General features: G+C 45.0%; 1 protein-coding gene across 4 annotated transcripts in view; it reads left to right on the plus strand.

Moving 5' to 3' along the window:
* SHISA6 (shisa family member 6) overlaps window positions 1-24,614 on the plus strand; it is a 273,517-nt gene that overhangs the window by 15,802 nt on the left and 233,101 nt on the right. For all 4 annotated transcript variants that reach the window (XR_008238333.1, XM_052808630.1, XM_052808628.1 and 1 more), the window contains exon 2: window positions 1,158-1,318. Coding sequence is in view for 3 of the 4 variants with exons in the window: in XM_052808630.1 (XP_052664590.1) it covers window positions 1,158-1,318 (161 nt within the window). In the remaining variant the exon portion in view is untranslated. The remainder of the gene's footprint in view (window positions 1-1,157; window positions 1,319-24,614) is intronic.

Genomic DNA, 24,614 nt, shown 5'->3' on the forward strand with positions numbered 1-24,614 from the left:
TTATGCACAAGGATAGCAGTCTGTAGAGGAAATGATTTGGAAAATGGAATGGACTCAGGTCCCAAACTATTTCTCATATGAAAGACCAGAAATATGGCTTTTAAGGAATGCTAGTAGATATAAGCAACACCAGCATCATTCTCATCAATATGCAATGAAGGAATTTCTCCTCCTTACATCTTTCTTGGTACCCGAGGTGACATTAGGCATATTCCCTCTGCCAAGAGAAAAGAACCTTTCAAACTCTATCATCTTTAAAATGCCACTGTCCCTTATAATCCACACAAGCCACCTCCTTCCTTCTTCTCCTATGGCTCAAGAGATAGCTTGTGGCTGCACTAAGAAAATCAGTGCATTTCACGCTGTAATTGTTCCACTGTGTCCATGATATTCACAGAGGAAAAAAATCTTTGAGTATCCACTCATCCAAGGGGAAAACATTGGAGGCAACTGAACTGTGTGACATTTCTTTTTCTTGGGGAATAGCAGAGAGACCTCAGTACCATTAAAGAAATCCCTAATGGACAAAAAGCTAAAGGTAGGCTAATGGCTGTGTTGACATTAACCCATGAAAATTGTTTAATCCTTTTCTTCTGGACTGCTGGTTCTCCTTTAAGAAACCCACTGCCACCACTTCCATGTACTGAGCTTCTTGCAGAAAAAAACAAGGATTTAAGGAATGTGGGGACTAGACTCCTAATCTGATTCAATCTTAAAGAAGTTTGGGTTGGGCAGGGCAGTTTTGCTGTAACCTTTAGAAGATCACAGTGCCTGAGACTTAGGGCTCTGGTATGTTCAGTGGTGACTCTTTATGAAGGCAGTGCTTTATGCTATGGAGAACAGTTCATCTGCACTGTCACTGACAGCAAGGAAAATGATGGAGAGATAACATAACCCTGGGGTGAAGTGAATTAGTAGAAGCATATGAAAAACTAAACAATAGCCAGGCAAGCCTGTAAATACATGCAGCAGACACAAAAAAAGAAACAGCTTTTAAGCCATATTTTTTTTTGTTGTTATTGTTGCTTTTTTTTTCTGTTTATGGTAGAAATCCAACTATGGCTGGTTTTGCACAGTGACTGTGGAAGTGAAAATACTGAATGCCATTCTAGCTACTGTGTGAAAATACATTTTTTCCCCTATTTCTCTCTCCCCAGGGCTCTGGCTGACATCTTAAGGCAGCAGGGACCAATCCCAATAGCACACTGTGAAAGAGAGACTATCTCGGCCATAGATACCTCCCCCAAAGAAAACACCCCAGTCAGGACATCTTCCAAAAACCATTACACCCCTGTGCGCACCTCCAAAAGTAACCCAGGTAAGTGCTGCTTTCCTGCTCTCTCTCTTCAGAGGTGGTTGTACCAGTGGTATGTTAGAAGTCAGCAGAACATCACGCTTTACAACAGTGGCTTTTATAAACCTGAAATTAGGATAATAAATGGCTTTTAAAGGCAATCAGAGAGAGCAGACTAGTGCAAGGGTCAGTGGTGATGATTCTTTAAGGTTTTTGCTGAACAGAGTGGCTGTTCTCTCTAGGCATTTTAAAAATTCAGAATCAGTGAGGTATAAATTCAGCTTATACCAAAATGCTTGCATTAAGCTTAGAATACTGTGTATTTCCAACAAAACACATATGCTATGAAGCATAATCGGTCTCTCTGCACACAGCAGCTGAGAAGAAAGAAATCCACATAATTGGGGCCACCTTATTCATTCAGGTCAGCTATAAGCATGTGCTGAGAGGAAAGTGTGGAAGGTAACCTAGAGGGTATCCCAGGAGCTTAAAGACACTGGCCTGAGGTCCTCCAGGAGCATTGGGCTGGGAATTGGGACACAAAATTTTTTTTCCAGCTTCTGCTGGCTGGGTGAATTTGGTCGAATCATTTGACTGCTTTTTGCCCTGATTTCCCCAATGGCACAAGGATGCCAGCCTCTTAGGTGAAGATATTGTTCTGATTTATTTGATGCTTCATATATTGATAACTGTCAAAACAATGTCTTGATGGTTGCTGACCACCTTTGTTAAGTGGGATGTGGTAGACTTGCCATCACTTGCCATCTCTCAGTTGCACTGGATGTATGCCTCAAAGATATGCCCTCATTCAGTCACAAGCTATTCAGCTTCTGGGTGGCATTTCCTGACCCGTGTCACCTGGCGATCAGAGGAGGTTTTGCTAATGGTCCCTGCTGGGGAAGCTTCTGAAAGAAGCTAGCAGGAGCTCAGACTGCTCCACAACCTGCGGGGCTCGATGTGCTCAGCTCTTTGTAGAAAGGGCCCATGACTGAGGGCAGTGACTCTTTGGTTTCCGTTGCCTCATGGTGACTGTCAGGAGGGTTTTGCTGCAATGTGCATCACCCTACAGAGACAGGACCAGGTGACCGTGTTCTCTGGAAGCCTCCCCTGCTGCTGGGAACAGAATAATTTCCCTGAGAACTAAGAAGGATTTCTTTGCTCTCCAATTTTTGCTCAGAGGCCTACAGTGAACCCTGTAATTTTTTATGCCAGAGAGTTATACTTGTGAAATAAAATGTTGGGCTGGAGAACAGTACGTGAGGTGAGTTGTCTGGAAGAGGAAGGTGCTTTTGCATATCTAGGGCTTGGGACTGGCTCTTGAGAGCATATGTGATTCTGCCCCAGGATAGAAACACAAGAAATAAGGGTTTATGGCCAGTGAATAGGCATAGGCAACGTCAGAGAAAAACTCTGACATAAGCCTTACAATGAGATGAATCCCTTTCTGAAGACACCCTGTCTCTTCCCGTTCGCTCACGTTGGTCAGTTAGGGCAGGCAAATCCTGAACGAAGATGCAGAAGAAATTCTTTGCTTGCAGCAGAAGAGAGCAGCTGGGTACTGGAACTCTGAATTAGGTGTCATGTTTAGGCACTGTCAAGTCTGAGAAAAGGCAAATGGGAAGGTTTGGGAGGGGAATTGCTAATTGCAGTATTCTTCTCTGGTGTCTGTCAGTAGCTGATTGCTCCAATGGACATTTTTAAGACATACTACTACATTAATGGAGGCACACAAGGATGCAAGGACCAGAGCACAGGTATCGTGAGTGGGGTGCTAGTGCAAACGGTCATGCTACAAAGTGACAGCACCCAGTGAGGAATCTACTTGGTCCTTCCTGAGGACTGGGACATGAGATGAGCAAGGCAAAATGGCTGGGAAGGAAAAGGCATGATGTTAAAGATGACAGTCTGTTCTTCCAGACTCTGCTTGTCTGTATGTTTGCCCATACCATGTGAAGGAGAAAAGCCATTACAGTTCAGTCAGGGCTGAAACAGGCAAGCCACAGGCAACAGGAGCCCCCTAAAAGAAGATATCCACAAACCCAGCTACAAAGGAAAGGGATTTTACTTCCAGCACAGCCCTTCCACAGCCATTGGCAGCTGTAGGGGTAATTGATCACTTCTGCCTCGGGGCAGCCAGTTGGATGGAATGTCACACTGAGCCCTTGCCAAAGCTGGGAAGGGAAAACTTGCTCTTGTAGCTTACCCAAAAGAACTTGTTCCTGGCTTAGTTGTGTCTGTTATTAACATGTCCTCATATATCATGAGAGACAGAAAGCTAATCACTTACAAAAGATCATGAGCTCATAAAACAGATATACAGTTAAGGGTTTTTTATACTATTTCATTTGCAGAATAGGGCAATGCTCCATTGTAACTATATTCTGTTACTCCGATAATCTTCAGATTATTGTGGTAATCAGGAAATTCTATAAGTGAATGCTAAAATCTTTTAGGTTGGGAGGGAAGTAAAAGTTGGGAAACAAGAATTGGTTATAGCACATTAAACTAGAATAAATCTGGTAAGCCCCAGTATGGAAGTAGAAGAGGCGTCACCATCAATACTTGCTTTTGCGGAGGAGGGGAAGAAAAGAAATAAAAAGAGGGGAATGGAGGATGACTGGGGGAAAAAAATAGAAGCAGTAATATGTAATAGCAGAATCCAGACTGCTCACTGGTGCTGCAAATTGGCTTGAGAAGACCACAGCTGCAGCGTTTTGCAGCGGGATCTGAAAAGCATCAGGTCTGCTGGCTGTGGTTTGTCTCAGAACTCCAGAGTATGAGAGGTTAAGCAACCAGAAAGGACTATAGAAGTTACATACAGGCTGAGATTGAGTTTTATATTTGTTTTACTTTGAACTTTTGTTTCCAAACTTACAACTAGAAGGGTGCCTTTAAGTCTTGCTAAATAAACCATAGCTTCATTTTTCCATTAAGCTTGTTTGGTGTCAGTGAACAAAATTATTGTGGGTGACAATGACAAATTGTGGTGGTCTGTGTCTGAGGCAGTAGAGTCCAAACAAAGCAGCTTGTGCTGGTGCTGCTGAGGGCATGCCTGCGACACTTAACTTGCTGGGTGATGCCTGCTGTTTCCTGATGCAAGTACGGAGAGGAGTCCATCTCCTACGTGCCAGCTGCTACCCTTCCTGAAAGCACTCATGCAGCCTTCAAATGGTCACAGCAGGAGATCACAGGATGGGAACATACATCTTCCTCTGGTAGTGCACCAAGGCATGGGCACTGTCTCCAGCTGTTGCAGATGCCTGAAGGAGAGTTCAAGACCAAGGCAAAGTCCTCAGTGTATTTGTCCAGGCACTTCACAGCAGGCAGTTTCAGAACTCTCTAAGTTCTGCAGTGGGACAGGAGGGCCTGGTGTTAGGTTTAGTCTGTACTTCTCTGTTGAGCTTTGAGATAGAAGAACCCAGGTCTAACTAATGCTTGTTTAAGGGAAAAAGAGAAGTAGGTCTCTCTGTCCTAGACATAGAGACAATTGTCATTCTTCAGACAAGTCACCCAGTTTCAAGAAGGATTCAGCCTACTACTTTACAATGGCCACCTTCCCCAGGTGGTGTGGGAGCTGGCTATTTATCAGAAGCAGGATCCATTTCCCACAGGGTATTCTGCCAAGCTTGAGCATCCCAAGTGTCTGAAGAGCATCTTTCCAGAGATTATTGCTACTTTTGCTTTCCTATGAGAACCAAGTTCACGCTGTTTTGGGATGGCAGGATACATTTCACCTCCCCTTCTGCTCACCCTCACTTCCACTGACGTTTCTGTTCATTGCTTTTATACAGTGCTGCTGTTTTGGTGTTGGTAGGCTCTTTGCAGATAAGAAAAGCTGAAAGTTGTTGTCTACAGATTGCTTGGGTCAGAGCATACCTCTCCAGCTGTGCACCACCTAATTAGTATGAGCTACACCACTCTCTGTAGACAGGAACGTTCCTCCAGCCCACACAGACCTCTTGTAAGTATAGTGTTTGCTATTGCGAGTAACAGGTAAAATATGATGAATCTGAGATTACAGGAAATCCATCTCATCTAGCTATCTATTGGCATTTTTAATGTCTCTATCACAGTAGCACCTTTAGGGGTGTTGGAAGGAAAACTCTAACAACATTTCCCCCATCTTTTCTCCTTGGCCACGTTATCTATCCTGACATCTGCTGTGAAGGTCAGTGCCATTCATTTGTTCAGTGGGTGGCCAGCAAACATAGACAAGGATGAGGATAGATGGGAGAAAAGTCAATAGTTCCTGTGGGCTTGGAAAACATCATACATAAGCAGCAATATGCTCCCATAGCGGAAGGTGCTGCATTTGGCACAAGAGACAGAGTTTGAGCCAGAGGCCATCCTCCTGCAATGTCCACAGTCAACTGATGTGTCAGAAAAGATGAGGGCAGTTCCTGTGACAGTGATGCTGATGGACATTAGCATTAGTGGAAAAATTAAGACTAGATTCTCAGTTCAGACGACCTCCAATACTGTCCTTCGATACTTGAAAGCCTTCTGAAAATCAGATGCAAGGGGCTGGTTTGCTTTTCCCAAAATGTGGCTAAACAAAGCACCTGCAAGATTCAAGCCCTGCAGAAACTTTTCTGACCGCCTTGGTGATAGAGGGGTAGCCAGCTCAAGATAACAGTCATGCAGGGAGCCATCTCATTACTGTTTGCCAAATCATCACCAAACCACAAAAGACTCCAAGTAAGAATTTGAAACAGATCTTTGGCTGGTGTAAATCAATGTTGTACTATCACAGTGATGGGCCACGTGCTTGGTTTAGGTAAATCCTTATGGGTCAGGGAGGCTTATGTCCCAGACTCACAGCTGCTACAAATCTATGATGCTCCAGAACAGCACATGGTCTGAATTGATCCTTTGTTCTGTCAGACTCATTCTTGCTCTTCCACACTGGCTCTTTTTCATACAATTCACTTTGATAGTATTGCCAACCTGTGGGAGGGGGGATGCTCAGGACCATTAGACTGATGTGGGAAGCTATGTGGGAGAAGAATCTCTCTAAATACGTTCATGACAAGGATGTCCTTGCTGCCACTATGTGATGCTTTCAGCGGTGAAGGGTCCCCAGATGTCACCTGCTTGAGTGTGAGGCAGGTAGGTAAAATCTGTGCCTGGAATTATGCTGCTTCTGACTACCTCCAGGATCAGGAGGTTGTAAGAGCAATGACAAGACTTTTTTTTTTTACTTGCTGGAGAAAAGACTCTGGCCTAGTTTTATATTCTTTTGGCCTCTTAATTCTCAGAATATCAAATTGCCTCACCAACAGAATACGCTGGCCTGAAACCAGATCCAGATGTGCCAGCGAAGAGCTGACCACAGAGTTAAATTGAGAGAATTTTCTAGTGTGAAAAATCTTCTGCTATTCACCTGCGCTAGGGACAGGGGTACCTGCAGGTGTGAAGAACAGCTTATTGACAGGACTACCACTTCGAATGCAGCAAACAACACAGGCTAGCACTCTGATTAGCCTGATATATCTGGGGAAGGCTTTTAATAAGCCATTTGAGTCAGGATGTTCCAGAGATGTACGTATTCAAAGTGCTGTTTTCAGCAGTGCCTTCCACCCAGAGGCATATTCTGAGCTTGTTCTGAATGTGAACAAATGCAGGAGAGGCCTTTAATCTTTATGGAAATTGTAGCTAACGTCTCTAGCCAAATATAGGCAGAGCAGCATGGGGAGTACTTCCATCCTAATCATTACATAGGGGAGGAGATCACTGCACCTGGCCCTACTCTCTCTGGACTACGGGCTCAGCATGGGCTCTGGCTCTTTCCTAAAGACCAGGGTGAGCCAGGGCCGTCGGCTTCTCAGATTTCCTCCAGATTACATATGCCTTCTCCCTGTCCATCCTTCTCCCTTTCCCCTCTCTCCTCTCCCCCAAGTCTCCAGCTGGTCTCTGCTTCAAATTGCTTCCTTTATTCATTCATTGAATTCTTTAGCTTCTCCCCAAAATCCCCAGCAACTATTTGAATTAATTTACTGAGGATCAGTGTAGAAATGTATGTCGAAGGCGTTCAAATTCCCTGCTGCTTCACAGTTTGTGTTGTCATTTACAGCTGTTCAGGGGAATACAAAGCAGGTGTAAAATGATCCCCCAGTCCCCACAGTAGCATTTTACAGCCCCTGTGCTCTGTTGTAAGAAACTAGTTAAGGTGCAGGCGGGTGAAGAATTAGGGAAACCACTTGGAAAACACCCAGAGAGTTCCAGCAACAGGGTTTTTCTTTTCTCCGTACTCCTGTTGCGGTTCACTGACATTTGAAAAGAAAGAAACAGGACCAGCTTTGAAACCTCTAGGATCTGTAGAAGATAAGCCAATTCACTGCCACTCCATCTGCTTTTTCCTCCAAGCACTCCCCTGTTACGGTAAGCCCAAATGCTTCCCACAGCCTTCTCCCCCAGGAAAATCCCAAATGGGTTAATACGTTTTCTGAGCCACCAGAAAATGTCAGATTTTTCTGTCTCACAACATTTTTGAGGGTGAGAGTTACTCAGTGTCCTGGCAACCAAAATACCATTTCCAAAAGGGAGGATCAGTCCAGCAGGAAGCGGGGAGAGGTGGATGCTGCTGGAATTGGTGCAGGGTAGCTAAGATAGGACACTAGTTGCTATCTTCTTTGGTGTGAAGGATCTAGGTTCCTCACTTTTTTAGGACCAAAGTTAGCCTGTACAGTGTTACACATCATAGGTATTTACTTACCCCTAGTATCAGAGCAGCTGATGCCCTTTAACTCCCACTCTCTGTGGTACTGCCAGTCTCCATTTTACAGATGGGAAAATGGAGCACAGAGAGCCAAGGGCCTTACTTTGAAAGGTACTTGAGTTACCATCTTCCCTTGACTTCAAAATAAATGCCTAAAGCCTTCTAAATATCTGTCCCTGAGTAATTTGTGCACTTTGCCCAGATACCAAGAGAGCAGTTTCGCCCTGGGACCACCACTTTCCCTCCAGGTCGGCACCTCTCAGAGGGGATGTGTGCTGCACTGTCTGCTCTAGTCCTCCGAATGTGCAGTGATGCTTCCTCCTGCATTTTCACATGGGCATAGACTTGACTCCTTCAATCCTGTATCCTAACAGCAAGGAAGAGCTTTTACACTTGCATTCGACAGCAAAGACTTTGTCACAAAGTACCTGTAATCCAAGAAACACAGGAGAAGGAATGGGTTGGAAAGTCAGGTGAATGAGTTACAATGCAATGAGCTTAATTGCCCTGATTCCAAATGGATCTTTTTAACTGTTAAATATTTATTTGCTTATCCTTTCTTAATCTTACTGTTTTGGACATCCAACCTGCCTCTTCTGCTGCTGCGAGAGGTTAGGACCTGGTGCTGTGGGGATATTCAATCGTGAGCAGCCTTAAGGGTTTAACACGTGCTGCCCACTAATAGTGACAAGTGCAGCCTGCGATCCCCAGTGCTATTCTGAGCCATGCAGCCTCCTCTTTCCCTCAGTGAGACTGGGGCTGCACCTACTTCTGCCTCTAGTTATTGATTTATTCTGGTCTCCTGAGTGTTTTACTGAGCTGTAAAGTTTTAGGGTAATCTGTGAAAATGAACCTTTGGGAAAACTATGCCCCACTAACAAGACACATGAGACAACAAAATATCCCCACTGCAAATATATTTACTAGTGAACTTACTGGAGAATAAAAAGCAACAACATTTTCAACAGTTTCTTGTGTCTCACGTCCAAATATCTCCCATGACTGATGTCAGGGTTTCATGCGTCAGAACAGCTAACAAGTGACAAATTTGAAAAATTAAAAAAAAAAAGAAAGAAAAGTCTGACTGTTGTGGGGAAAAAAATGGGTAGGTGGAGCGTGTGTGTATATACACATGTATAAGTATAATGTCTTGATATTCGCATGAACCACATAGCCATGACAGAGTAGCAACATCCAGAGCTACGGGATAAATATCAGGTGCCTGCTAAAAATGTTTTGGTGGAATTTAGCATTCATTTGACAGAGTGCAGTCCCAGAGCCACAAGGCCAGGCATGGCAATGCTTATCATCCACAGCGATATCTAGAAACTGTAGGTTACTATGGTAACAGCATTTTTTTTTTTAAGAGCGACTAATGCAAGTTGTGAGCAGGAGAGAGGATTAAGCATATAGATTTACTTTGAAACAAAGCCTCACAGTGAAACTCAACCTGCTGAAAACAATACAACAGAACACACGGAGAATGTGGAAATTAATTGAAACGGGCTTTTCTGGCACTGTGCTCTGGTGGAGAAGAGGCATTAATATGGAGAAAGGCTGGCAGTCTAATGCAGGCGTATAACCAGCCAGGGACCTGCACGTTGCAGGGGACAGAGTGGCTGTGGGCATGTGCTGCAACATGCTGAGTGATGCCCCAGATCACACCATGCAGCAGCAGCAGCAGCTCCCTGTGCCCCATGCCGCCTGCTTGCTGCACACACAAAGGAGTGGGAGCACGTTGGCCTCCTTCCCAGAACCAGGCTTCGATATTTGTAACAGTTGCTGGGTTTAAGAGCAAATCCTGGGGCTGATGGGTTTGTGGGGTCCCTGGAATTGAGACTGATGGATGCAGGAGAGTCACTGTAACACTGACCAGAAGCAGTGAGAAGAAGTTACAGAGGATGGAGAACGTGTGTGTATATGAGGCCCAACCTGACAGATTTGGATGCTTTCCCAGTTCCTGAATCTGTACAGCTGGATTGGGAATGGCAAAGAAATACTGTTCTCAAAACATACAAAAGCAGAGATGGAAACAGTTTAGGAGCATAACACCTAAGGGGGGAGGCCAGTTCATGCCCTCGTCCTGTGTTGCTCACGCTACAAAGTCTGTGTTGTGGGTGACAGGAAGGAACAATGTTTAAGTCAGATGGTTCCCCTCACCCTCTGCTCTGTCCTTCTCCTCCAGATCTGGGAAAGGCTCAGGAGCAGGGGGCCATCAGAGCAGGTATGTGGCACAGGTATTCTGGAGAATTTGGTGTGCTGTGAGGACGGGCAGGACTGGGAGATACTCCTTTCCCTGGAGAGCACTGGGTGTCTGAGCTGATGTTGTAGCCGTGCCTTCTCAGCACTCACCAGCTTCCCAGGCTCAGGTTCTCTAGGAGCACCTGGGAAACAGGGCTGGGGGGTTGCGGGGGGGCAATACAGAGCTCAGCCTCAGCCCCAGCAATGGGAGGGCAGAAGGTCACCTGGGGTTTGAGAATGCAGTAGGCAAGGGGAGTCATGCTCCTGGCTAGGTTTTGATTTGAGCCCTGATCTGTGTCTCGATTTAAATCTGCAGGCTTGCCCATTCTTCCTCTCAAGCTCCAGTTTCACAGGCAGTTGAGTCAGCCTAATGGCTTTTCTGCCATTGAAGCAGAGGTCTCAATCCTCTTCTCACATCCTCTGCCATGGCCACTGCTCTCTGCACTAACTCTGCTGCTGCCACATTCTTCCATCAGTTGGTTTAACTCATTATCTCAGCAAAATCAGCTCAGGAAGAGGTCGTATGATGAAATGTAGGAGTGCAATCAGGAACAGGGCTGAGAGGGATTACCCTGTTGTTTAGGCAGTGCTGAACTTGTAACCACTGAGCTGTCCCCCATGTAACTGTAGACTTGAGTAGGATTTTTAGAGGTTGCCTGTGAGCAAGCATGCAGGAGAGCCTGTGCTTAGATGCTCTGGGAACTTGGTGTCCGACTGGGATTGACTATCAGCACCTTCAAGGCTACATGCACTTTTGAGATTAAGTGGGCTGAGGTTCAGGCCAGCAGATTTGGGATTTCCCAGAACTCAAATTTGACACCATGGTGGCAATTTATGATCGAAACAATTCTGCCTGCAGTTAAGGTATTTTAGTTTTAAGCTGCTCAGGAGTTTCCCTGGGGAAAAAAACAACTAAGCCCACTGCCTAACCAGCTGTTCTGTCCCAAAGCTCTACTGGGTGCTGTGGAAGGGTAAAATCATTTCTGTAACAGGTTTTCTTCTCCCTGTTTGCCTCTATATGTCTTGAAAGGGTAAAATCATTTCTATAACAGGTTTGCTTCTCCCTGTTTGCCTCTATATGTCTTGCTAGATCAATTACTGTTTGTAAAATGCATTAGATGTTCAGGTGAAAGGCAGAAACACAATGTTTTCTTCCATTAATCAGAGCAGTTTACAGAAAACATCAATTTAAAATGTTAAAGCCAATTTGCAACTGGTATTGACAACAATTAAATTGGCCTCCAGAAAGTAATGCAACTAGTTGCTTTTGACATTGTGAAGAATGAAATCTTTGTAAGCACATTCTATGTGTTGAGTTCTCCCATTTTATGATTGCTGATCCTATCACACTCTGTAGGAGTGTAAAAATTGGTGAGGAGCTGGAAGCAATACTCCATTAAGAATGTGCCATGATCAGTAAACTTTCCTTCCCCTCTTGTTGGACCCCTGCCCAAATACTGCAACTCAATCTATGCTCTGCTTTCATCACTATCAGCTTCCTTCCTTTGCTTCCCAGTTGACTTTGCTGACTTTAAAATTATGCAAAAATGTACTGAAACAAAGGTTCACTACTTTATTCCTGGCATTATCACCAGGAGCAGTAAACTCCACAGCTGACCACTGGCCACAGCCTCCATGAAAAGCACTGGCACACAGTGCAAAGCTGTAAGTCACTCTTGCAACCTTGTCATGGAAAACTATCAGCTCAGCTTACAGATGTGTGAGAATAAAGGTGATAATGGGGAAGTCATAGTTAACTTCTCATGAATCAGTACTTGAGTATGTAATGAATAGCTCATCTGACATCAAGGTGTGTAGCTTTAGGAGACCTTGCAAGACCCTGGCTAGGGGAAGTGGGAGCACTTACCAGCAGAAGATATTGCTCAAGTCTCTGAAAACCTAGTTGATTAGTGTTCTGGTTTAGACATCTAAATCCTAAAAGGCTTAGCCAGTTATCTCTTATTGTCTTGTCTCAAGGTCTGCTCGGCCAGAGCAAAGGGTTGAGGAAGAGTGTGCAGGGCTGCCTTCCCACTTCTTTCAGCAGTGTTTCTCTACATGAGGCAGCTTGGCTTCTCCTTGACAATGCTCATATCTCCAGGGTATTCCTACCTTCTGGGATATGCCAGGGGTGTTTTCTGGTGGCTTTGAGCAAGAGCTTTTTTCTGGATTGAAAGATGGCAGGAAGGTTTGGCTCATGTTGAAGATCTGAAGACAGCTTTTATTGTTGGCTGCAAACAGCTTTTATCATTGGTGTAGTCCCTGTTCCTTCTGGCATGTCAGCCATATGTGTGTAGCTTGGGAATTTAGTGGGTCTTGCCTCACTTCTTCTCTGAAGCTTTATTACCCTCAGACCATCTTACTTGTTGCAGGTATCTGAAAAGACTCGCGTGTGGCTATTTATATGAGCATACCTAAGAAGGAACGATGCCCTCCTCCATAAAAAGGCAAATCTAACCACTCTTTCTGTTTGATTTAAAATATTTGAGGAGGAAGGAAAAGGGAGTACATCTGTCACAATCTCACTTACAATCAGAGAAGTTAATGGAAAGATTCCTTCTGACTCTCCTGGGTTTTGGACAAGGCTCTGTACTGCAACATTAGCAAATAATGTAGTTCACATCTCATCTAATCCTTCTCAGGAAAATAATTCTAATATATGTGGATGGCCTTTTGCAGCTCTCTCCCCAGATCTGTCCCTGGCTTGTCAACTGTGCCAACACCTCTATCGTCTAGTGTTAAATGAATTCTGTGGGTAACTCTTCCTCTCCAAACAAACCCCATGCAAGATGTTCAATTGCTGCCAGTCACAGAATGATGCCCCAATGCTCGGAATGACCCCTTTGAAAAGACAGTAAGATAAATATTAATTCTCGAATCTGGCTTTCTACACAATGTCTACCAACTGCAGTAATGCAGCCTCTGTGTCAATTCCTTTAATTTCACATCTCTCCTCCCTGGATCCACAGCATTTTCTACTGAAAAAGCATTTCTCAGCAAGCTCCAGCGGCTGGGTGCAGTCATACTGTCTACATCATGCTTGCCAGAGGGACCTGAAATCCCACTTGTTCCTGGGGCTGTGTGCCAGATCCCTGTACTGTTCACATAGGCACCTGCACTCAAGATTCAGGTACCTATACATCCCATCTTCCTTGTAGCAAGCAGTGCTATGGCCCTTATAGGAAGGATCTTTGGGGAACCCTGCAAGGAATTAGCCTTTGTAATGGCTGGAGGATGCAAGAAAATTGTGGAGATGTGTCCAAGCTGTAGGTTAAGTGCAGCATTAAGTAAACGGAAGTGCTGCAGGCTGCCTGAGATCACAGACGGTGAGTATGGGATCCAGATTGCACAGCTCAGCAGAACAAGTTTTTCTATTAAATCCTACTTAATTATTAATATATTCAGTGATCAGGAAGCAGGGTGGGGAAGGAGAAGTTGAAAGGGCTCTTAATGCACAGGCTACAGTCAGGTAGCTCCAACTACCCCCATCTCTGAAGCGTTCCACTGCTGCCTTGGGGTTTGTCACTGTGGATCTCAGAGATTCTCATCCCAAGCTGCCAGGTTTCTGACTGCTCTCATTGCATCACTTCGGTGCCTGGCACTGGCAGAACCATGCAGCACAGAGTTAGCTGATGTTGCCTCTCTTTTGAGGGTACTTGCTATGTGCGGGTCATCCTCCTTGATGAGCATCTAAGAGGTACAGGAATGACCCGAGAGGACTTCAGGTGTGGCATGACTGGAGGAGCTAAGGTGGAAGAGGAGCCTTCCTGTCACAACAACTTTACTGTCCTTTCCTTTTTTTCCTCAGTCCCTCTGCTGTGGCGGAGGGCAGTGCTAGGAGCTGGATTAATGACTCCACTCACCTCTCCACTTGTCTCCACTCTCCACTTGCCTAACGTGGTTCTGAGTGAGCTTGTCCATCAAAGGATTCAGGTAGATAAGTATGAGTTCTGATCGATGCTTGGTGTTCTCATGACTTATGGGTGGGAGAGTTGTAGTGAGGGGTTAGACAAGTTGTCATGAGTTGTTGTGGTGCATTCTGACATACAAGAAAGTGATTGTATAGCACTATGGCTGTCACTTGACATCTATGATGTCAGATGGAAGATCACGCTGTCCTTCAGGAGACTGTCAGTAACGCAGGACAATGCCTTGTGCCAGCCCTGAAGAGCCAGCACCAACTGTCATAATCTCTGCAGATAGCCTGTGGACCCTGTGAAGCTTTGCCCACGAGTAGTTGGCAGGTGCTGAAGCTGGATCATTCCCGTCTAAGCACGGCAATAAGTTCTTGACTGACGAAAAAGGAAAACAGTGCTGTCTGCCCATGGCTGGAGAGGGCAGGTAGTTGCACCTCAGACTAAGTCCTGCAGCTGTGTAGCCCCTGGCATGGCTGGTGGGGCTGGTCTGTGCAGAGCCAGCCTGTGAAACTCCCCACTGCTTCTGTTTGCAGATACAGGGAAAGGGAGCAGCAAAGCACCCCTCAGGAGTGTTCTACAAATATAGCTGCAACTTCCCAAAGAAAGGGAAGTTGCTCTTCCAAGGATCCTGGACTTTTTTTATGAGGCAAAGAGTCACACATCTAAAATAGGGACAAACCTTGATTTTGGAGAGTATAATGGGATATTTATCACAGTCAGGACCTTCAGTTTGGTTTGGTTTGATAGTATTAGCCTCAAGATTTGAGGGAATTCCAGGTTTCCCAACATTCAAGTTCTGAGCCCATTAGTCCATTGGTGTCCAAGACTCTCTCCCTAGTTTACCTTTCTTTTTGTACTCTGAAGTCAAGTTACAGCTAAATTCTAGCTGCTGCCTTTTTAGAAGGTCTGCATTATGCAACCAGGCCCCAGTCCCAGGCAGCATAACCTCTGGTAGGCCTTCTGACTGATGGAGAAATGTGCCAGCTGTTGCATGCAGAAATAACTGGGCTTTCCTGTTAGCGGTGGTATTATTTCTTTGGTCTGGAGGTGGAAGTTAAACTCTCCCACAATGACGCACTTTCTCAGTGGTATATGACTGAGAACATTACAAAGATTTCTATTGAAACCTGTGTCCCACTGTGAGGGTTTGCAGCAAGCTTCAAGTCCTATGGTAACCTCCTTTTTAACACTTTCTCCATAACTATTTCACCCATGGATTTTGAGCAGATTTTTTTTTTTTTTAAATCTGGGCTAGCATTTTTTATTGATTTGATTTTGTTCTATCCAAATTGTCAAACTGTATTTTCTCTCCCCACCTGGCACTCAGTGCCTTCTTTCTGCCTCTCCTGAAGAGCACACAGCTTTTTGTGCCTCATTTCTCAGCAGTGTTAATGCTGCAGAGTCCCTGGTACCCCTGCAGTGTCCAGTTGCAATTCCATACCAGAATTCAAGTTCTGCTTTCTTTTAGCCGAGAGTCCTGGCAAAACCATTTCTGTCAATACTCTTGACTATACCTCATGGCTTTTCAGCTCTGGCACACTTCTAATAGTGCTTATCTAATCAAGTTTCTTCCACATGCCTCTTCATCCTCCTTTTGTGCATTCTACATTTCATGGCTACTTCCTTATGTGCTATTGTGTCTGCTCCTCTGTCTGTCTCTGTTTCTCTAAATATATTTGGGATGGATGCAATGCAAAAAATCAACATTTTGTGCAGGATCCCCAGAATCTTCAGCCAGGATCTCATGGGGGTGAGCACCATGCTGAGTACCTGGCAGGTTCAGGGTCAATATGACTGGATAGCAAGTAATGGAAGTGCCTGAGGCAGTGCAAGTGATGAACACCAGTACCAGTAATTGGCATGGTTGACCTGGAGGAGTGAGCAACTGAGAAAATGATCAGGGCCCTCCTCCTTTCAAGTTATGCAGTTTAGTAGCCGGAAGAGCAAGGGTTCTGCACTGGAGATCTAGTTCCTTCTCTGTAGGAGAACCCAATGATCTTGAGACATATGGTCCTCCCATGCTTAGACTTCATGAGTTCAATGTGAAGAGCTGCTTTCCTGCCCTTGGTGCTCAGGGAGATCCCATGGCAGCTTGGGGAGTGCTGGTTTCTTCACGGAAGTACAAATGTTGCTTTTTGAACTCCTGTTCTTGCCTTTCTGCTGTCATACCATGCACACATGTCCATGTGTGTCCAGGCTTACAGGTGTATGCACTTCTTTAGGAGCTGACAGACCCCAACTGCCCAGTTGCTCAGGTGGGGATTTAGTCCTGCTTGCACAGACATGGTCCCAGTGTTGTATTAAGTTGCAGGGTGACACCTGTGAACATCAGTTTAACACAATTGTCAGAATGATACTATGTGGACCTAATGAAATATTTACCTTTGAGCAGCTGTAAGTTCATTAATGTTCACTGTCTGCTGCCAGCCAGCCCTTTCCTGATTTACGTACTTGAATTGTTTATGAGGCTAATTGCACTGCCCTTCATAAATCAGGGACTCAGGCTTTTCTGGGGCACTTTTGATTAGCAAAAACTCCTCTGCCCTGCTGGTGAGGGCATCCATGGCAAGAAACCAGGAGGCTGGCACAAGCACTAACTTTTCATGATCCCTCCCCGATTCCCCCCCATCCTGCCCCCCACAGTGTGTACTGGGGTCTCTGATGACACCCTGCTGCATGACAGAGTCTCAGAGCACTGTGGCACTGGCATGATGCTATAGCCAAGCTCACACCTTTTAGGATTGCCATGGTTTAACCCCAGCCAGTAACTAAGCACCACACAGCCACTCACTTACTCCTCCCCCCACCCAGTGGGATGGGGGAGAGAATCAGGAAAAAAGAAGTAAAACTCATGGGTTGAGATAAGAAGAGTTTAATAGAACAGAAAGGAAGAAACTAATAATGATAATAATAACAATAATAAAATGACAATAATAATAATAGAAGAATTGGAATATACAAAAGAAGTGATGCACAATGCAATTGCTCACCAGTCACTGACCGGTGTCCACTTAGTTCCCAAGCAGCGATCCCCCCCGGCCAACTCTCCCCAGTTTATATACTAGGCATGACGTCACATGGTATGGAATACCCCTTTGGCCAGTTGGGGTCAGTTGTCCTGGCTGTGTCCTCTCCCAACTTCTTGTGCTCTTCCAGCCTTCTTGCTGGCTGGGCATGAGAAGCTGAAAAATCCTTGACTTGGTATAAACACTACCTAGCAACAACTGAAAACATTGGTGCGTTTGTTACCAACATTCTTCTCATACTGAACCCAAAACATAACACTATACCAGCTACTAGGAAGAAAATTAACTCTATCTCAGCTAAAACCAGGACAGGGATCCCCATGCAGCTTGGAGACACTGCTTGCATTCAAATATTAGCACTGATGTCTTGGCACCTTTGGTATTGGCATGTAAGTGCTTAACTGAGGGATGTTGGCTTAGCTCAGGGGCAGGCAGGAGACACAGGGCAAAGTCCAGACATTACCATGCTTCTGGAGAAGGTGAATCCTCCCCAAGACAAGGATAAAGTGGGAAAGGAGGGTGGGTCTTCCTCTCAAGGGAGTGTCCATGTGCTTTCCAGCAATGTATTAAAGATCACAGCTAACTTCACGTTGGGCTTGCATGTATTTTTCTCCCCACCACAGTAGGAAGAATGTGCAATGAAATGTCTGGCTCTGATAGATCTGGGGACTCTTTTTGCTTTTGCTCCTGGTTTTCTGTTAGTGAATTACATCAATTCCTTTATTATAGCTAAAGAAATAGATATACCCCCCCCCCCCCCCAATTCCTTCCTACTGTCAGAGTTGCAGGCTTAAATCTGGAATTGCCCTTAGTTTAGGGGACAAAGTTAAGCTTGAGGGAGCTCTCTCTCCCAGACAAGTGTTATGTGTGCTTCAGGAATCTCCCCTGTGCTAGATGAAAGGAGATTTTGCAACAGAAAAATGTTATCTTTTTTCTTGTGTAATCTGATGTCTTGATCTAAAGGACGGAAAAATTTTAGGCAAAGATTGCTAGAAAATTATGGTAATGTGTATCTTCAAAATATGACGCTACTCAAGGAAGACATAACTGTTTACATTTTAATCTTTGCACTGTTAATCTCTGTAGTGGGGGAGGACAGGAGACTCCCACATGCAGTGTAGGGGATGTTTCTGATGATCTCCCTAAAACCGAAGAATCAGTGAAGTTTTGTATAAAATCTTATCAAATGAAATGGTAAAAAGTAATCTGGACTAGGCAATATTCACTCAAGGGATTTTAAAGGAGAGCTGCGGAGTTACTCTGAAGTTCAGTCTAACCATTTAATCAACCTTTGTGCCAGGTGAGTGGAAGGTGGCAATGCTTGTCTTTAGAGACGATGCTGGGAATGTGAAAGACGAGCTGGTAGAGCAGGTGCACTGCAAGGGATTACAATAAAATGAAGCAGAAAAGTCAAGATGGCTTTTGTGAAAGGAGGGCATGCATTATGAGTCTGCCTGCACTCCATGAAGGAATCGACTGAGGTGTGGATGGAAGTGATTCTGTCAAGGCAGTGTAGTCATTTTTCTTTGGAAACTGTCAGTGAGGTCTTTCATCAACAGTGCTTGAGAATACCATGGGATAAGAGGAAAGGTCTTCCCAAGAGTTAATATCGGATTAAATGACAGAAAGTAATGGGTGAGAACAAACAGTCAGGTTTTGCACTGGGAGAATGATTAGAGTCCTAGATCTGCTTTGGGACATGTGCTGCTCAGTGTATTTTTGAATGATCTAGAAAAGATGTACAATGAGGTGACAAAAGGTTGTATGTGAAGTGGAGTTATTCTGAACTCTCAAATCTGAGGCTGACAGCAGGGACTTAATGGTATGAAGATAATAATCTAGTGAAAAGATTTCCAACATCAGCGAGCGGGAGGCCAGCAAGCTGTCCATTGGACAGGGAGCTAGCCAGGAATACTGAATGCCTAGCTGGGGTTTTAGGTCTCAGCAGTACCTACTTCATGTTTGTATTTAGTTGTTTAAAAAATGAAGTTTTGAAGAAAATCTATTCTGTTCTTGCAGTGTTTCGGACTATCCAAGTCTCTGACTGATCTCACCCTTCCAAGAATCCAGGACAACTTCTATCAACCAGGTTTCCTCTAAGACCTCTGGGTACCAAAGCTGATGGTCAGATCCATTCAGGGACTAAGGGCATCTGCTTAAAAGCAATATGTCCCTGGAAGACTGACCAACAAGGAGCGCTGCATGAATCAGGGCAGTGCTGGGCAGGGTCCTCCTAGTAGGTGTATATTGCAGCATCCCCATACAGTACCCAAAAGGGCAGTCTTGGTTAGACTGTTTGCACTTCAAACATGCCTTGGACCACAGCCCTGACCCCCCTGGGCTTCCCCGATGGTCCTTAAAGGCAGCCAGCTCTGCAGATGCTCAGGGAAGCAGCTCCTGCTTATAAGGCACATTGCTCTCCTTGACCTATTTGCTCATTACCTCCACAAATGTGATTTTGATTAAGGAATTTTCCTAAGTAATTACTATGGCATTAGCAATTCAGCCAAACAGAAAATAGTCCAAAAAGCAACGTGGCATGGTATCTGCCCTAAAGGCCAGCTTGCTGACTGCCAGCGGACTGTCAGGGAGGGAGAGTGAACACCAGCACTGTGGGGCAGATGGACAAAGCTTTGTCCTGCCCACAGGGGCACAGGGTCCTCCAGGTCATGTACCAGGTCTGTGTGTGGCTTCTGCTACTCATCATCATGCTCCCCTGGAGTTAGGGAGAGATTCTGACACCAACTGCAGATTCACGGGTTAAAACCACTCTTGCTTCCAGTTGCTTGTAAAAATTAAAATGCCTGCTGAGCTCTTGTTTCAAGCAGCAGGAGAGAAAGATAATACACCCCTTACAAAGAACAGGCTAAATCCAAGGAGCGGGTTCAATGGTGGCAGTCGGACATCGCAACCTGGTTCACAAGGGACAGACTCACATGTGTCACGTCCCTGCTGATACACCCTGCCCAGGGGCAGAGTGCGTTGCGCAGACCGAGCTGCTGAACAGAGCCTGACTCGGAGAGCTGCTAAAACAGCCCCCACTTTACAAGCTGACCTTGGCATCCTTCCACATATGGCATTGCAATGATTTTACTGAGCCACTGCATACTTTCTTGTTAAGAGTTTGCCACCAAGAAACTCTGACAGAGTTTTTTCTGACAGGAGACAATAAAAATCATGTGCAAATCTGGGCCAGGACTAGAAAAAGACAGGCTCAGGGTGACTCAGCCCAAGAAAATTGTTGTCCCCAAGTAAAACTGCTTGAAAAAGGGGCCAAAACTGAGCTCACTTTCACTGAAGAAAGGCAGAAAAATAATGGTGTCACCTTTAAGATCAAAGCGACTGGCTGAATTCCTCTCTGTGAGAGTAACTACCTAGTAAACAAAGCTAGCACTCACTTTTTGCAAGCATCTGCCTTAGCCTTCAGCAGCTTTCTAATGCAGTTCTGGGGAAGTGCTGCCAAACAAAAAGGGACTCATTCCAAGGCTTCAGCAGCGAAAATATAAATATCCCTCTTGTTAATTTTGGGTGCCATAATCCATCAGTGGCTGTCTTGTGCAATTTAGCTCCATGACATCTCCTGACAGCATGGGCAGTAAAGCATTCCCATGCTAATGTAAAATAGGCAGGTGCTGGGGCATTTTTTTCAGCTGCCCATTAAGCTGAACAGAAGGATGCAGCGGTGGTGGGACAGTCTGTGTGTGTGGAGCATGGCCATCCAGGAGACAGAAGTTACCTGGTACAGTCACCACTGCGCTGGTCGTGTGTGATCAGAGGTGCAAACAGTGAAGGGCACAGTACACGAAGAGCTATAGGGCATGCAGAGCTCTGGCCAGCATGGCCTGATGGCTGGGCACAGTGGTCCAGAAAAGGGTTGGTCATAAAAATGGAGCCTGGCTTACACTGTACAGCTGTGCCACATGTTCTCCTCAACTAAATCCTGCAGAAGATTCATTTAACACTGCACTAAGTGGTTTAAAATTGTGATACCACTCTCATAGAGTTTGGTATCGCATGGGGCAGACTGGTATATCCTGCTACACTGCAAAGGGAGGAGATCCCAACAGGCCAGAGAGAAAGGGACGCCACTGTATGGACAGAGAGCTTGCAGCGAAGAACTTGCTTACCTGAAGCAAAGGCAAAGCTATGCTGTTGCTCACAGCAACTCATGAACTCGGACTAATGACAGTGTGGGTATAGAACAACTCTTCTGAGACCTGCAGAGATCTCAGAGCAGAAATCTGGTGCTGAAATCCCACGTTCCCACTTGGCTTAATGGATGTGAGCCCTTCTGTGTCCATATTATAGGGCTGCAGCTCAGAAAGGACAAGAGAGAGGCAAAGATATAATAGCTGTGTCATGGTACTCCTCCTAAAAGAGCTTTTAGATCTCTGGAGGAAAAGCACCTATGATAACTCAAGATAAGCCAAGAGCCGTAGGGTGCCTGTCCTGCAACAACTTGCAGACGTTAATACTCGTTCTTGGCACTGGCAGTATAAGGCTCAGCACATTTGCCCTTCACAGCCAGGCAGGACACCTCCCAGTCTTTGCCTCCTTTAAACACCCCTGAAGTGCTAGACTCTTCCAGTTGTCTACGCATACTGATTTACTAGTATTTTGTTATTTCAGTAGAAGACGCTTATCTGTCAGTTCTCTCCAGCCTCTTCATTCAGCACCAGCATACACTAAAACACCTCCAGGAAGCTTTCCCAGTCCTTTCTCTTCTTCTCAGTCACCTTTTAACTTACACTTGTTTCCCTCTTTCTTATTCACTAAAATTTCATTTATAACATCACCTTTCTCTTTTAGGCTCGGTTGTAGACCTTTGTTCCCTTTGTTTCTGTTCAGCCACTTCCAGCCCAATCTGGACTGCTCTACTTACACCTCTAAACCCTGTTGGAGCAACTAATGTCAAGCATGAAAAGCATACTACACATCAGTGTTACATTCAGCCTATTAAACTTGAGAGCTCAAATGTGTTACCAGCTCTCCATTGGGATACACACTGCACATTCACATTAGCAATTAAAATACACAGCAGGCCTGGCAGCAAGTTGCTTTGTGAAAACCACCTCCCACACTTGTGGAGCAGGGGATTCCTTAGGGATCTTTGGTTTGGGATCCTGGTAGGATCCCACTGCTAGAAAGCATCTCGGCTACTGCAGTCTGCACAGTGTGTGTCAAGGCATGGCTATGCCGTGATCACCCATTGCTTGTAAGTAGAAGCTCTCACAATAAAGGATGGAGCCACCTTCAAGGGTCAGCTGCAGAGCAGTCCAAGTCCAGGAATTCAGGGAAGAGTGAAAATATAGTCGGCTAATAATCAATAAAAGAATCTCTGATAATCATGCAGAACCAGTATCCCAGTTATTCCAAAGACATTTTTAAAGCAGTATTGACTTTCCCACCAGAACAACCCTCCCTTGCTTTTAACTGATAAAAGTTACAGTGTGTTTCCAAGTACTTAATGATGGAGAAAATCAACATCCACAATTTATGCACAAACTGAGTCAGAAGGAAGTATGAAGCATTTCCCCAAAGTCAACTAGCCATCATGGAGTCAAGCCAGAAACAGTAGACAGATCTTCTGAGCCCTGGTGTTGATCTCTGTCTTCTAGGAGACACTGTGTTCAGACACAGCACGCTTAACTCTGTGCTTGGATCCAGGGCTTGTGTTATGTATCGGTTATTGCAGATGGGTGAGTGACTGAACAGGATACTGAAAACACTGCTCAGGTCAACTCCCACTGAAGAAGAGTTAGTATTCTGGTCCCTATGAAACAGCAATAGCTTTGGTAGAGGAAGTAGTGAGGGGTGCCATGGAAGGGCCATCACTGGACTCAGAGTTTAGGCAATGATAGCAGGAGGCACTTGAAGCTCAAGGAGCTCCACCATTACACAAGCAATGGGTTTATTAGAAATGTGCACTAGCAGTTGCCTGCTTAGTTGGAAACAAGGACAAGGTCAAGGACAACTGCTGATCATGTGAAATGACAGCTAGGGGGATTCCCAGAAGGTCTGCAAAGGTAGCCTACTACAGATGTCACAGGAAAATGAGTGGATGATAAGATCCCAAATGATTTTGAGTATCTGAGCATGATGTCCCCTTTCAAATTGATTTGAGAAAGGATCTAGACACTTCAGCACTTCCATAAACTTCAGCAAGTACCTATCTACATCTGTAGGCACATGAAGTACCTACAAGAGCTTTTCCCAGTCTTTCCTGATGTCAGCAGGATTTGCCTCTTAAGTACTGACTTTTCTTTCTTAATTGGGGCTCAGTTTGAGATGTGAGTTTTTGAAGTTGTTGTTCCTAACTTCTTTGCTTCCAAATGGAAGCAGAAACCATAAAAGATTACATTTAAGTGTGTGAAACAGAACAACTTGCATCCTTAGACTGTCAATTCCATATACCCATTTATTTACTTACAATTATAAACAGAGCACGTTATAAATATTTATAAGAAAACTCCCAAAGCCCAGCTGAGCAAATAAGTATTATCACCATTTACCAGTTGTCAAACTGAAGCACAGGTGGAGACATGACTTGTCCAAAGAGTTCAAGCAGGCTAACATCACAACCAAGTCCAGGCTGTCAGCTTTCCTTCCATCATAGCCGTCACTGCTGCATCCCCTTCCATCATACTCCCACATTTAGCAGTGCTTCCACCCACCGTGATCACATGTGTAAACGGTCAAACGCTTTCTCCATAGCACTGACTTTAAACTTCCCCCTTGTAGGAAAAGTTTGAAGTATCCTGAATTTGATGGCAAATCAGGATGGGGAGCATTTCACTTACATTTATTCTTGCCAACTGAGGAAATTTAACTAAGTAAAGTTTTCCTAACCAGGTCTCGGAGCAGCTGACAGCCATCAAATCCCCATTGTACTTGGGTCAGCAGACAAAGGTTGACAGCTGCCTTTCTCACCTCCAGAGACTCTCACATCCCAGAACCTCCTCTTTGACAGCCAAATTTAGAGTTCTAAGTCTGAACAGGTCAAAAGGGCTCCTGGTGAAGTGGAGGGAAGCAGGCAGCCTTGGAGATGGTTTCATCTGAGCTACCTTGAAACAAAGATGTTCACCTCTTTTCCACTGAATGCACAAAGGAGTGGCCAGGTGAAGACTTAGATGTCTTGAGGGCAAACTTAGGGCAAATGAATGCCTTCTGTACCAGACTGCACCTTATTTATCTAACAGTAAATGTAACGGGAGGTTTAATTCTTCAGCTAAGAGTGCTCAGCTGAGTGCTTCCTTGCTCCCTCCTGTGCCAGGCACACCAAGCCATTGCATAACTCAGCCTACGAGATGCTCCAGGGTGGATGGCATAACTGCTTTTGCACCACTCTTTCAGGAGTTAAACAACGCCCTGAAAGTATCCCAGTTCTTGCCATCCAACTGTTCCCATTTAACTCAACCAGA

Source organism: Harpia harpyja, chromosome 14 (assembly GCF_026419915.1).
Source record: "Harpia harpyja isolate bHarHar1 chromosome 14, bHarHar1 primary haplotype, whole genome shotgun sequence".
In the NCBI taxonomy this organism is placed as follows: Eukaryota; Metazoa; Chordata; class Aves; order Accipitriformes; family Accipitridae; genus Harpia; species Harpia harpyja.